The sequence below is a fragment of the Mya arenaria genome, chromosome 6, assembly GCF_026914265.1.
Source record: "Mya arenaria isolate MELC-2E11 chromosome 6, ASM2691426v1".
In the NCBI taxonomy this organism is placed as follows: Eukaryota; Metazoa; Mollusca; class Bivalvia; order Myida; family Myidae; genus Mya; species Mya arenaria.
This window is the reverse complement of record NC_069127.1, coordinates 2,423,352-2,437,718: the sequence shown is the minus strand read 5'-3', so window position 1 is coordinate 2,437,718 and position 14,367 is coordinate 2,423,352. Positions and strand designations below refer to the sequence as shown.

The 14,367-nt window shown below is 37.1% G+C and overlaps 1 protein-coding gene across 4 annotated transcripts in view; it reads left to right on the top strand.

The window, feature by feature from the left end:
- LOC128238461 (SAM and SH3 domain-containing protein 1-like) overlaps window positions 1-14,367 on the top strand; it is a 38,051-nt gene that overhangs the window by 19,995 nt on the left and 3,689 nt on the right. For 3 of the 4 annotated variants that reach the window (XM_052954403.1, XM_052954401.1, XM_052954400.1), the window contains 8 exons: window positions 2,560-2,607; window positions 5,649-5,733; window positions 6,129-6,727; window positions 9,415-9,606; window positions 10,692-10,898; window positions 11,192-11,404; window positions 12,011-12,161; window positions 12,793-13,955. In XM_052954403.1, coding sequence (XP_052810363.1) covers window positions 2,560-2,607; window positions 5,649-5,733; window positions 6,129-6,727; window positions 9,415-9,606; window positions 10,692-10,898; window positions 11,192-11,404; window positions 12,011-12,161; window positions 12,793-13,955 — 2,658 coding nt within the window. The remainder of the gene's footprint in view (window positions 1-2,559; window positions 2,608-5,648; window positions 5,734-6,128; window positions 6,728-9,414; window positions 9,607-10,691; window positions 10,899-11,191; window positions 11,405-12,010; window positions 12,162-12,792; window positions 13,956-14,367) is intronic. The other variant, XM_052954402.1, reaches the window with a different exon arrangement.

The following is a 14,367-nucleotide window of genomic DNA, read 5'->3' as shown; positions in this document are numbered from 1 at the left end:
TACCTTTTGCACATGTGGTAAGAGCTCTGCTTTATAATGCATGGTTACCATTCTGATGTGAAAATAAATGAATGAACAAAAGCAAGGAAATGCCTTCCAATAAGGTACAATGCCTGGTATATTCAAGGAACAATGCATTCATTATTACTCAGGAAAAACAAGTGAGAATGGTTAAGCAAAAAAAAGCAATGCTTAACATTGTCTTCAAGTTCATAAAAGGATATGATTCATAACATATGAACATAATTCACAAGAAGAAAGAATCATTTTGGTGTTGACTGTTCACTTAATTGCATTATTGTTGATTGCCATGGATATTTTCTTGGCCGGCACAAAGGCACTTCCATTAGACTTGGGCTGATGACCTCTACTAATCTGAGAAATGTCCATTCTGGTATGGAAAGTTATTTATCAACTCTCCTGTGTGATTTGGACATAGACATATGTACTGACTCAAAGTGCTTGGAATTGGTAAATCTTGTGATGTGTATACCATTTTGAATACAACCTTCAGCTCAAAACATTTTAATTTTACAGTATTCAGGTGCATAATTAGAAGTGTTTTAATGATGCTGGTTCCGTTCATTGAGATGATGCCAATATTCCAGTGCAGATTTTGGCAGTCAATGAGAGATGCCCACCTGATAAATGCACACTTTTTTCTTCTTTCACTATTGGAAAATTTATAACCCACACCTGTGCTCGTTCATTATAAATCTAATTTTGCACCCTCCAAAGAGAGTCTAGGCATAATTTCTATTTCATTGATGAAGTTGGTTAAAAGATTAATATGAACTCTCAGAAAGTTTTTTTTCACGTGCTTGAAAGTTAGAGGCAGTCTATATTAAAGAATGATTCCATGTATTTTGTATTTGATATTTTAAATTTTTAACCTTCTTTAAAGAGCTCATTTACTTATATCTTCAAGTTTTTGCTTGTGTACAGTTGTTTCTGGTTTTTAAATTGCTTGAAAGTAAACCATTTTAGCAAGTTAATACTAAACCACTGTCTCAATTTGCATAAGGAAAATAAAACATGTCAGAATGGCTTCGTCACTTTTAGCCCGGCTCACAGTTAACATGATATAATCAGGGATCAACATGTAATGCAAATTGCCGGAAAATTCCTGTATGATATTTCAGATATCATCCCATCTTTCAGGGCCTTTCATGTCATTTTCCTTTCTTTGTTAAGCCGAGGGGGAATTCGGAAAATGACAGACTTCAATTGTCTTCATATAGATTGGCTGCTGCTTTTATGTCTGTCTGTAAAAGTGTATTTGCTCTTCATTGCTTAAGAATTTTAAAGAGATTCCTCAGAAGAAAATCAATAGCAGAACTATATTTGTTATACTCTGTATTTCTCTGGGTTATGGTTAATGACTATTTTTATGAAAACATAAAATTCTGGAAATAATTTTCTTGTCTAGGAAATATATTCAATTCTTTTAACCAAATGTCATGATTAAATATCACTATAATTTGTGAGGAAGTCTGCACTGAGAATTGTTTTCTGTCATTTCGATTCTTCTAATGATGCCGCTCTGGTTTTCTTGTTCCAGTTTGTATATAAAACATATCTTATTGACCCCAAAGATAAATAAGCCATTTACATTGCATTGATCCACAAGAAAGACTAAATATCCCCCAAGTGAGTCAGTCTGGCCCTTCCATATTGATTGAAGGGGAAGTTGGATGCTGGTTTTATGTTCCTGATGGTGAAACACAACATTTAACAATTAATTTCTATTGATTGCACTTTTGTTGTTAGTTCTAACTGTTGATAGTTTCTCTGTAAAAGGAGCCGCCATGAAGTAGGGTGTCATTTTACGGCCCGCATAAATAAGACATGGGGTTTTTATTCTGAAAAAATTCTATTGAAACCAGGATTTCAAATTGGCATGTTTGCAGTTAAAAAGAGCTTTTTCCGACATTTGTTTAATGAATATTTCATTAGGTGTTAATACTGAACAGACATTTCATCAATTTTGTTTCGTTAATGTATTGTTTCATATGACATATTTGTTGTTTATGTAATATTGTGAACTACTTAACATGACAGTATTTTGTAGATATATTGATAACAATAACACAAGTTATTTACTGAAGTATATTTTATGTATATGTTAAATTATTTTTCATTTTTTTGTGCAAAAACATTCTTATTTTTCTTTAAATTATTCTGCAATTCATTCCCCCCCCCCCCCAAAAAAAAAAACCCAACAACATTTAAGTGTGCACAATACAGGTTTATGCAAAAAATATAAGCAATGTTTTGGCACTTCCTTGAAATGGGGATTTGTTACTAAGCCAGGTAGCTATTAATTAAAAAAATAAACATTATTAATTTTTTAATTGTACCTTAATCATTATAATGCTTTTTTGTTTGTATCATTTAAGTCAAATGAGTTAAACATGATAATGCATAAAAATTCAAACAATTTTTTTTGCATCAACCTAAACTGTGTTATTTTTTGCCAACCCCAATGGTCAGTTGCAGCATCTTCAGCCCATGATGTTCTGTTGGTTTGTATGTAACATAGTGTATTTGTGTTTTCAGGTGAGGAAGTTTGAGGAGGAGAGAAGAAGGGACATAGACCAACAGCAGGTGAGCCCCTTTCTCATGTTGAAACTAACACATTATTTATAGAAGATTTCATAGAAATTGGTGTCATCCTCAATTGTATGATTTCCTTGAACAACTCTTTTTGGTCAGACATTTTTATTACTTTGCAAGCATTGTACATTAAGAGGTCATGAAATCTATAATGCAAAGAAAGTAAACATGTACCTTTTCATGGTCTTTTTTATATACATTCAAGAAACAAAAAACCTTGAAGCTAAATTGTGTTTTTACAAATACATTTCACAAATACTTGTATCCACAATCTCTATTGTTCCTAGGGGTTCTCAGTTTTCTAACAACCTCAGTATAGGAATCTCGTAAAATGTCCAAGCCCATCTCCCTGAATGTCTGATGGCAGTGTTTTACCCCCGTTTTATGGCACAGTTTCACACAGATATGTGATAATTGGATGAGATTATTGCTCCTGTATGTTACTGAAGCTATGGCTTTAATTGATACACCAACCAATCAGCGTAGATGTGGATTGATGTGTCTGGACAGAAGTTTTATTGTGACATTTTCATTCCTATCTTGTTGACTCTATCTGTATTTGGAGCTTTTTGTTCTAGACTGAATTTTTATAAGAAGATGTGCTGCTATCCATCTAAAACATGAGGAGTATCAACTGCATGGAAAAAGCATTTAAGACAGCCATTGATGTTGTTGAAACGATGGCACTTCTGTCTGAATTATTTCACATTTTATTCCCAGGAAAACATGTTGAGACATTGCCATAACCTTGCCTTTGGTCTAGTTGCCATCGGGGTCATCCTTGGCATGCAAACACTTTAACCTTGGCTATATTCAAAAACCTATTAAGATATTTGAAAGAAACTTGGTACACATGTTGCCTAAAACATTATGCACAAGTCTGTAGTTCTGGCCTTAATAATTGTTAAGTTATGCTCCTGACTAAAAACCAGACGGGCATTGATGTTCACTCTGGAGCTCTTTTGTTAGAGGTTGTCACTATGGACTAAACTTTAATTAGAAGATGTGCTCATATTGAAAAACACTTTCACAGTAAATAAAAGATCCACTGTATCGAACTGTATTTAACTGATCGCCATTGGTGTTATCTTATTGAACACCTTATTGCATAATTTCACATCTTATGTTAATCAGTATACATTTTTAGCTCGATTATTCGAAGAATAGGTGGGCTATACTACTCGCCCCGGCGTCGGCGTCCGGTTAAAGTTTTAGGGCAAGTTGGGATTTTCACTTATAAGTCCAATACCCTTCATTCAATTGACTTAATACTTCAAACAGTTGTTAAAGGCCATCACATAATGAGGTTAGATAACTACATATTAATCTTTACACAGCTATGGCCCCTGATTGACTATGGAACTTAGGTTAAAGTTTTAGGGCAGGTTGGGATATTTATTAATAACTTCTATACCCTTTGTTCAAATGACTTAATACTGCACACAGTTGTTCAGGACCATCACACAATAAGGTTACATTAATCCATATTATCCTTAATACAATGCAGATTAAAGTTTTAGGACAAGTTGGGATTTTCACTTAAAACTTCAATACCATTCATTCAATTGACTTAATACTTCACACAGTTGTTCAGAGCCATCACATAATGAGGTTAGATAACTCCATATTTTTTTCTTTTATACAAATTATGGCCCCTGATTGACTTTGGAACTTAGGTTAAAGTTTTAGGGCAGGTTTGGATATTTATTTAATAACTTCTCTACCCTTCATTCAATTGACTTAATACTTCACACAATTGTTCCGGACCATCACCCAATGAGGTTACATAACTCCATATCCTTAATACAAGTTATGGCCCCTGATTGACTTAGGTTAAAGTTTTAGGCAAGTAAAAGTTAAGGGCAAGTTGGGATTTTAATAAAAAAAACTTCTATACCTTTCATTCAATGCACTTAATTAAATTCAAAATTATTTACGACCATCTTACAACAAGCCACATAACTCCATTTTAACCCTAAAAACAAATCATGTCCCTTGAATATTTTTTTTTTTTTTTTAATTTCTTTTGACATTTTTACATTCTTAACCATATTTTTACCAAGGGAAAACTAGGAGGGCTATACTTTATGGCCCTTGATTTTTTTTAAATTTCTTTTGAAAGGCATATTTATATATTCTTTACCACATTTTCATAATGGGAAATCAAGTTATTTGAATGACTTGCATCATTTTTCGGGTGGACGGAGGGCAGCATCAAAGTCACCTTATGTATTGAATAATTTTAGTTAGGTTTGACATAAATAGACCAAACGTGGTAATATTACATTGTTATTGTATTCACTTCTAAGTCAAAGCGGCGAAGTCGAGCGCGGTGTCTTACGACAGCTCTTGTTTATTTCATAATGTTTCCAACTAAAGTTATTCCTCAGCAATAATGATTTAAAAATGCTGCCGATAATATATAAACATATTTATATACTTTAAATGAGGTAGAAAATTAAAACTACACATAAGTTCTGATGATATCTTGAGTGGCATTTCCAGTAGGGAAACCTGTTTAATTAACCTTTGAAGTAGGCCCATTTGATGATAACCTATAGATATAATATCTGGTACCTGGCCTGATTCCTTGGTGGTATTGGCTGCCTCTATGGATTATATCCCAGATTTATTTGCTGCTGCGGCTGTTTGCTTTTCAATTTGAGTTATTTGAAATGGAAAAATGAAAAAAAATATTGATATTCATTGATCATTAGAACAAATTATAAAGTTATGATTGCAGCCAGTCATTGATGCCAGACAGAAGCAGTTCTTTGTCCTGATTACAATATCAGTCATTTCAGTTTAATTAAATGATTAAATTGCTTGTACTTCCATTTGCTTTTCAGCTATATTTTAAAAAATGGCCAAAAATATAGCAGACCAACTCAGTGTTTTAAATTTTTCGCCCACTTTGCTATAATTTAAACATAAAATGATTGTGTGGGATTGAGAGGTCGTGGGTATGCATGTTATTCTGCCGTTTCTTGTGATTTTGAGCCAAATTTTAATGTTGTTGTTGCCTCTTTCAGGAGTTGGCTGCTGTAAAGGACAAAAAAGGAAAGAAGAAGAGCCACTCCCTCAAACCTACCAAGTCTCCATCCATCAACTACTCAGGTATGAATACATTTGTACTATGTACGTCAATTGTATATTAGGGAACAGCCATTATATTGCCCCGAAGTACATAATTGTAATGCCAGTTTTTTCATTGTTTAAAAACAATGTTGATCCATTCTGATACTCTTCATTCATCTACCCTAGGTGTGAAAAATGGAGTGTAAATGGAATGGTATCACATCAGGGTGACAAAAGATGCATTTTTCCTTCTTAATAAATGTACAGTAAAGCAAATTAAAAAAAAAAAATATATATATATATATATATATATTATATGTATTTGTATATGTAAGTTGTGTTCTTTACTTACACTTTTGTATTTGATCCATATATAAAAATCTATTTGCTAACTTATAAAAAAATCCTTACCCATTGCTATATGTCTCTTTCAGATGGTATTTGTGAGGGTTGTGGGCTTGGCCCTGCAGAGGGATACCCAGGTGTCGGGTTCTCGGGCCAGTGTCGGGCATGCCAGGAGGGTGGGTGCCGTCACCGGCGAGTCCACAGTGTGAGCCACATCGCCTACCCTGCCCAGCTCCACTCCCCCGGAGCGGGGCGTGCCCTCTCCTGCTCACCGATGCGCTCACACTCACAGCCCGGCCAGAACTCCACCCTGAACTCGCCTGTTGGATATGCAGCGGGAAAAATGGGCACAAACATTTATACACCGGTCATACCTCATGAACTAAAGATGTACACTGGCTCCCGGGGAATGTATGGTGTGCACGGGATCGATATGATAAAAGATCGACTAAGTGTAATAAAAACCTCCTCATGTGTTCATAAGACTCAGTCAAAGGCATCATTAATTTCGTCAGAATCGGACCATTCTATGGAGTGTTCAGCCCACCTTGCGAGCCAGCTCGAGGCTCAAGCAGAAGAGACATACTTCCCCAGTAACGTGTCAAATGTGTCCATGGGGTCAGAAATACTGCCCAATGGCAGAAGACAGGCTGGCTCCTCTACCATGGAGAAAATGAGAAATCATAAGGTTTGCTATGTTTCATATTGATCTGTTCTTTCCAATCATTTTTCAAGTCTGTTGCTATAGTCCGATTTATCAAAGCATGTATATTGAAAAATAATTTAAATAAGCCTAAATTGAATTCCCATAAATTTTGTAAGACAGTTTAAACATGATTCATAATTGTCTATAAAAATCTGTATATTTTGTTTATTGGGCTCTTAATGTCTGATCTATTTCTTTGTGTAGAAACTAACAAGCCTTCAAGTATCGGTTGATGTTTTTACAGCTTTGGCCACCCTGTCAATTATCACTGAAGCGTTTTATTTGATCTCGTTATCTACATGACCTCTTAATTTCTGGTCAACCATATAAAATGATACCAAAACATGGGCACACATGACTTGCAAGCAATTGTGTGTGGTTAAGTATAAAATGAATGGTAAATTCCTGTGCATCTAAATATTAGCTTAACAGTAGTAAGTGTTTGAATAAAAATGTTAGTTTTATGATATACGATACAATCTTGTACTTCAAATAACAGTTTGAACCTATTTCCATTTAATGATTTAAAGAAAATGCATCTTCTTATTGGTAAAAAAGTGATTGTAGACAAAGCTTTCAGATTGTAGACAAAGCTTTCAACACATAGTAAAGTAAGGTGATCAATCACATTCAAGATTATTTTAGGTGTTTAAAGATTGAATTTAGATTGATTTTAGGGAAACAAGAACATGTTTTTATTTCCATTTGAAATAAGGGAATAATCAATATGCACAGAGAAAATGTTACACTCAAATTTTCTTTTCTAACAGATTTTATGAGAAGGGATATATATACACATAGGAGCCCATCCATCTCGCCACTGATACAGACAGTGGGCTGTAATTTGCCCCAGCAGTTCACATTCCTTCCCACTCTCTCTGACAGATTTCCAATTCTCTTACATCATTAATATTTCCAGAAATCACCAGGGGTTTACCTTATATGTTGTACATGAACACGCAAATTGGTTTCCACTCTCTGTTGAATTATTTGGATGTCCTTTATTGCATTTTCATTTCTATTACATTTTTAATAGGATTTTTTATTGGGTAATTTCATAATTGCCCAAACCCAAAACTGAAACTAAGGTCAGGTCTCTAGAGTTTTAGCCAGAATTTAGAGGTTGCAGAAGTGGACAGCGTCTTATGGCTGAAAAAGTCACAGGCTGTAAAGATTTTAATATTTTTGAATTTGAGTTTTAATCCAAACAAAATAATTGTTTCATTGTCTAAGACATTAAATTTAAGAAGCAAAAGCGTGCAAAAATTGATCTCCATGATGGCAGAAGGGTGCACATGTTGGTCTCCATGAGGGCAGAAGGGTGAACAAGTTGGTCTCCATGAGGGCAGAAGGGTGAACAAGTTGGCCTCCATGAGGGCAGAAGGGTGCACATGTTGGTCTCTGTGAAGGTAGAAGGGTGCACATGTTGGTCTCCAAGAGGGCAGAAGGGTGCACATGTAGGTCTCCATGAGGGCTGACGGTGCTCATGTTGGTCTCAGTGACGGTAGAAGGGTGCACATGTTGGTCTCCATGAGGGTATAAGGGTGCACATGTTGGTCTCCATGAGGGCAGAAGGGTGCACATGTTGGTCTCCATGAGGGCAGAAGGGTGCACATGTAGGTCTCCATGAGGGCTGAGGGTGCTCATGTTGGTCTCAGTGACGGTAGAAGGGTGCACATGTTGGTCTCCATGAGGGCATAAGGGTGCACATGTTGGTCTCCATGAGGGCAGAAGGGTGCACATGTAGGTCTCCATGAGGGCTGAGGGTGCTCATGTTGGTCTCAGTGACGGTAGAAGGGTGCACATGTTGGTCTCCATGAGGGCATAAGGGTGCACATGTTGGTCTCCATGAGGGCATAAGGGTGCACATGTTGGTCTCCATGAGGGCAGAAGGGTGCACATGTAGGTCTCCATGAGGGCTGAGGGTGCTCATGTTGGTCTCAGTGACGGTAGAAGGGTGCACATGTTGGTCTCCATGAGGGCATAAGGGTGCACATGTTGGTCTCCATGAGGGCAGAAGGGTGCACATGAAGGCTGAAGGGTGCACATGTAAGTCTCCATGAAGGCTAAAGGGTGCACATGTAGGTCTCAATGAGGGCTGAAGGGTGCACATGTAGGTCTCCATGAGGGCATAAGGGTTCACATGTAGGCCTCCATGATGACAGAAGGGTGCACATGTAGGTCACCATGAGGGCAGAAGGGTGCACATGTAGGTTTCCATGAGTCCAAGAGTGTACAAGAGTGCACATGTTGGTTTCCATGAGGGCAGAAGAGTGCTACTTAAATGACTATATTCATTTGATTGATGAAAAATATACACTTTATTTGCATAAATATATATGTAAATTTCAAATATACAATAATGTGAGGTGATCGATCACATTGAAGATCAATTTTTGGTGTTCAAAGATCACCAGGTTTAAATTGATTGAAGGGAAGACAAGAAAATGCAAGGGTGCTACTAAAGAGGGGCAGGTGCAGCACCCTTCAATAACTCTTTAGCTTAATCTAGCTAGGCTACTAATCTAAAAATGCTGGAAGCAAACGCTGACATTGTGAATCGGTGGAATCCTGGAATCCATAAAAAAATGGGCCAAGCATAAAATAAGTCATAAAATGGGTCTCTTGTTTGCATGTATGCATATTAAACAGTTTGCATATTTTTTCAGTGGGCGCGAACAGGAAGTGCTGGGCTTGGAGAGGACGGAATGTCCATGGATACCGATGACCTTGATGACCCTGACAGGCAGTTGCTTGGCGGTGGTTCCTCTTCATCGAACATGATGGAGAAGTTCAGAGGTGTCAAAAATGAGATGAGGAAGAGAATATTACATACACGGGATATCATTGGAGATGGCAAGGTGTGTATATTAATGAAAACACTCTATTACATAAATATAGCTACATGTAATTTGATGCTAACAATTCGATCAGCCATTGTTTTGTTTATTGATAAAGAATATTTTACCAGAAGTTTTTTTTAATGTATTCATGAATTAATTTTTACAAGGATTCAGCATTAGATATCTGAATACGATATTCAATTATTATTTTTTTAAATGTCTTAAAAAACGTGAACCAAAAAAACAAGTAAAAAAGACTATTGCTTTCTATTAGTTATTATTCACTAGATCTACATTTCCATCAACCCTTGGTTTCAAAAGATAATCTACTTTGTCTGGACTTTTTGTGACCGTAATGGGCATTTCCAACACAGCTTAATAAAGTAATACGAGGTGTACAAGTCAATATTGGTAGGAAAATTAGCATCACACTGTCTCAATGTGAGACAGCTAGACAGGCAATGCTGATGGTTGTTTTATTATGTGCATAATTCTCTGCCATGGCTTATCAATGTCAGCTAGTGGTTCTATTACCTCTGTTTCCCCTCTGTCTCATTCATCAAGGATTTGTCTGGAAAACTCATGAATATTTTGGGCTCTTGTATGCAAATATGGGATACAGAAAGTCAAGAAATTGTTATGTACCGGTAGATAATGAAAGTGAAAAGATATGGTACATGTTTTAATAGATTGCATTTTTAATATCTCAAGAAGTGTTTAACAATCTAGTAACTGTCTTATACATTGTATTGACAGAATTCCTATGAATTTCAATCTATTCCCATAAGAATTAGGTTCTCATTAATTCTCAATAATCACTTTACTACCAAGCTTAAGGCTATGAGGCAAATGTCACAACATGCTTTTAGTAGGATTAGTATCCATACAGCTGTTTCAAAACATGTTCTTTACTCAAAACAATATTAAATTTTTGTACGAACTTAGAAGAGATAGGTAAAGAACTTTATAGTTTACATATTCTATCCTGATGATTTGTGGTTTTCACCCTTAGCTTAAGAATTCTGCAAGTGCGTATAATATAAGTAAGGAAGATAAGTTAATTAATGAGTAGTTGCATCGAGGTAACAATATGTATGTAACAGTCCCAGCACCTGTGTTCCGCATACCAGTCTGTGCCGGGTGCCAGTTCGGGAGAGAGTTGTTCCAGCGGGGTGGGGAGCCAGACCAGCCAGGGCCCCTGGGTGGACCTGGAGGCGCCTGCACCAGGACTGGGGCCAGTACTGGGGCTTGCAAGGGTCCACTCCAACTATACCCCCACCCAGGAGGAGAAGGACTTCCTGCATATGAAGGTACATGGCCTGATACAAAATAAAACAAATATGGAGCACTGAATAATATATGAGAAGTCAGTGTTTAAGCATTGCATAATTTTTTATATAGTACATCTTTATCTGCCATACTGCTGTTTGTGCAAAGGTTAAAGTTGTGATATGAAATTGTGTTTCATTGACATATAACTTTTTGTTCTAATTTTGCTTGTTTGAGAAACAATTTAGTCTGTCTGTCAATTAGATCTTAAATGACTATTCTTTTTGTGAAAAGGAGTTGTGATTACAAAATTTGTGATAATTGACTATTACAGAGGGGTGAGAGAGTACATGTTATGGAAGCGTCCAGTTCTGGCATATGGAAAGGTCGCATTGACAATCGTGTTGGCTACTTCCACTTTAACTTTGTTGACATGGTGACGGAGAACACGCCCCTTAGCAACCGGAAGGACAAGTCAAGGAGACGGATCAATCGAAGGTCAAAGCCTCGTTCTGTAGAGGAACTGCTTCAGAGGATCGGCCTAGAGGTAGGATATATGGGAATGTAAACATTTGTCAAAAACATTTGTTGTTTAAAATAAAATATAACAGGGTGGTTGGTGTAGTGGTATAGGTAGGCCTCTAACCCAAGACCCTGCAGGTTTAAGCTCCCTCATGGGTACTTTCCCAGCACTTCTTGAAATGCTTACCGGCTCTAGTCTCTAAAGAGGAAATAAACTCTAGCATGATTCATTTATGGGTTGTGATTGCATTTTTCATGTGTTCATGGCGTATGAAGACTGGAGGGCACGTGAGCGAATCTTTTGCGGTTGCCTGACACCTGATAATTGTATACATTGAATTGGTTAAATGCTGTTATGCTAATCTAATCAGAAACAATGACATCATTTCCCCTTGCATGTTATACATTTATGAACATCAAAGTTTTCTCTTTGAAAAAGTAAATATATCATCTTATAGCTGTCTTCGTAATGGCGCTAAAATATTTTAGTTCAAACAAATCAAGGAAAATATGAATCTAGAATATACAATTTAGCCGCAAATTCATACTAAACAAAATCTACTACATCCAATACAAAACACTATGTTTTCTACTATCCTGTTAACGGCTTAGTTCATGTTGATTTTTCCAGCACCTTGCCCCAATATTCCTGATGAATGGGTTTGACAACCTTGAGATATTCGCAGAGATCGACCATGATGACCTTAATGCCCTGAACATTCTCGATTCGGAATCCAGGACGAAGCTTATCACAGCTGCAGATTTACTCTCCGACTATGATGGTAAGATATTGCATGACAAACTTTTTAATATAGAATATGTTATACATTAGGGTAAAATACATTTAATATTGGTTTGAACTCTTGAAATGTAGATTTTTTTACACTTTTTTACAATTAATGTATATTTAATCTGCAGTTTTCCACTAAAGGACCGGATTTCTCGAAACCTCTTAAGTCAGTTATAACAAGATTAAGCTTAGCTCACTATTTTTGTTTTACTTTGTGTATTATTTACTTCTTTAGGAGTTTTTCTACTTTACATTGGAAATATCTTTATGCTTATCACAATCAACCATTTTTCATTTATCAAAATCATATTTAAGAATGTATTTTGGCAAATTGAAATAAGCTACTTAAGCCTTAGAAACTTAAAAAGTTTTGAGAAATAGTTATGATGTTATCCAAGCATTTACTAGTATGAATTGGTAAAAATGTAGTGGACTATTTTAGATGTTCTCTCATCAAAGAGTTTTGTTTTTTTCATTGCTAGTGAGTCTTTTTGAGCCTCTTATTTCAAACTCTTGATATTACCCTCATATTGAACTTACATGAAATTTAGGTTGAAATCTAAACTAGCCAAAGGGACTGTTATTAATAGCTCGCTAAGATTGACTTTGCAAATAAATTGCAGACCAGCCCCAGGACCAATCTGGCAGAGTGAGTCGGTCGGCGACGGCAACCCCGACCAGTCAGCAGTATGCAGTTCCCTGGACCAGCTTCCTTCCTGCCACCAAACCCTCTGGTGGCAGTCGTGACTCCGGCTGTTATGACAGCAGTGAATGTATGAGCAGGGACAATGATCCCTATGCTGGGATTCATGCCAGGAACCGTGTCAGTGGGGTGGATAACAAGGAAAACTTACGACCTGTACGCCGGGTCGTCCTGCCTGTGCAATATGGGGGAATGAATCAAGAATCATTCCCAAGTGGTGCTAAATTTGTGAGCGGAGTTAAAGAGGAGAAAATTTATTCTGAGGAGGACAGGGAAGTGTGTGATTTGACTGGTTACCGTGGAAACAAGTTGGTACGGTCATCTCCACAGTCAGCTAGTCTAGTCAATGGCCATGAAAGTGCTAGCAGTAACAGTAGTAGCAGTGATGTGCACAGCCACTATAGGTGTCTAAATATTCCCATACTGGGGCCGGACTGGAAGGTGTTCTCTGATTGCTGTTCACAAACCTCACCATATGGACCGTTGGATGAAACTTGTGATCAAACCAGTCATCCATACGTTGTGGACTCCCTTCCTGTAGCTAACAGTGTTCAAAACAGCCTGCTCACTCAACAGAGCTTGAGGAAAAAGTTTAAGCCCTATGCAAAGAAGATTTCACCTAGTGCTCCCATGAAAGACGCTCAAGTCCAAGTTATGTGCCCTTTAGGTGTTCAGCTTCAATCCCCAGCTAGCCCACCAAATGTTTCTAGTGTTATGAACCAGTCTATAACTAGTGTTGCAGACTATAAATCACAGACTGGTACACAAGCTATATTAACCCAAAGTAAAATACAACACCAAAGTACAGAAAACGTGCCAAAGGATAAATCGGACAATTCAGTTCAGTCACGGGTATCTTACATTTCCCAGAGTTCAAGGGAAGGAGACTCCGGGAGCGACGCTAGTACAGTGAAGTCAGAGAAACTGGGGAGTGAGTTAGATCTGGGCCGATGTACTCCAGACTCCATGCTTGGGTCGGCCAACAAGAACTTCAAGTCCATCAAACGCTCTGTGATACCTAAGGTGACCTCAAAACTTGCTGCAGAAAACATTGACCTGTCAGCAGAACCATATTCCTCTCCAGTAAGTATCACAACAGATCTCTTTCATTGTTGAGTAAAGGTTCTGAAATTATAATTTCAATGTCGATTTATTTACAATTAATTTTACAGATTATTAAATTAATTTTACAGATTATTATTAGTTATGCCCCCTTTTGAAAAAAGTGGGGTATATTGTTTTGCACATGTCGGTCGGTCTGTCTGTCTGTCTGTCTGTCTGTCGGTCGGTCGGAATACCAAATGGTTTCCGATCAATAACTTGAGAACGCTTTGACCGAGGGACCTCATACTTGGTATGTGTATTGGTCATCACCAGCAGATGAACCCTATTGATTTTGAGGTCAGTGGGTCAAAGGTCAAGGTCAGTGTGACCTTTACATGAAAAACGGTTTCTGATCAATAACTTGAGAACGCTTTGACCCAGGAACCTCATA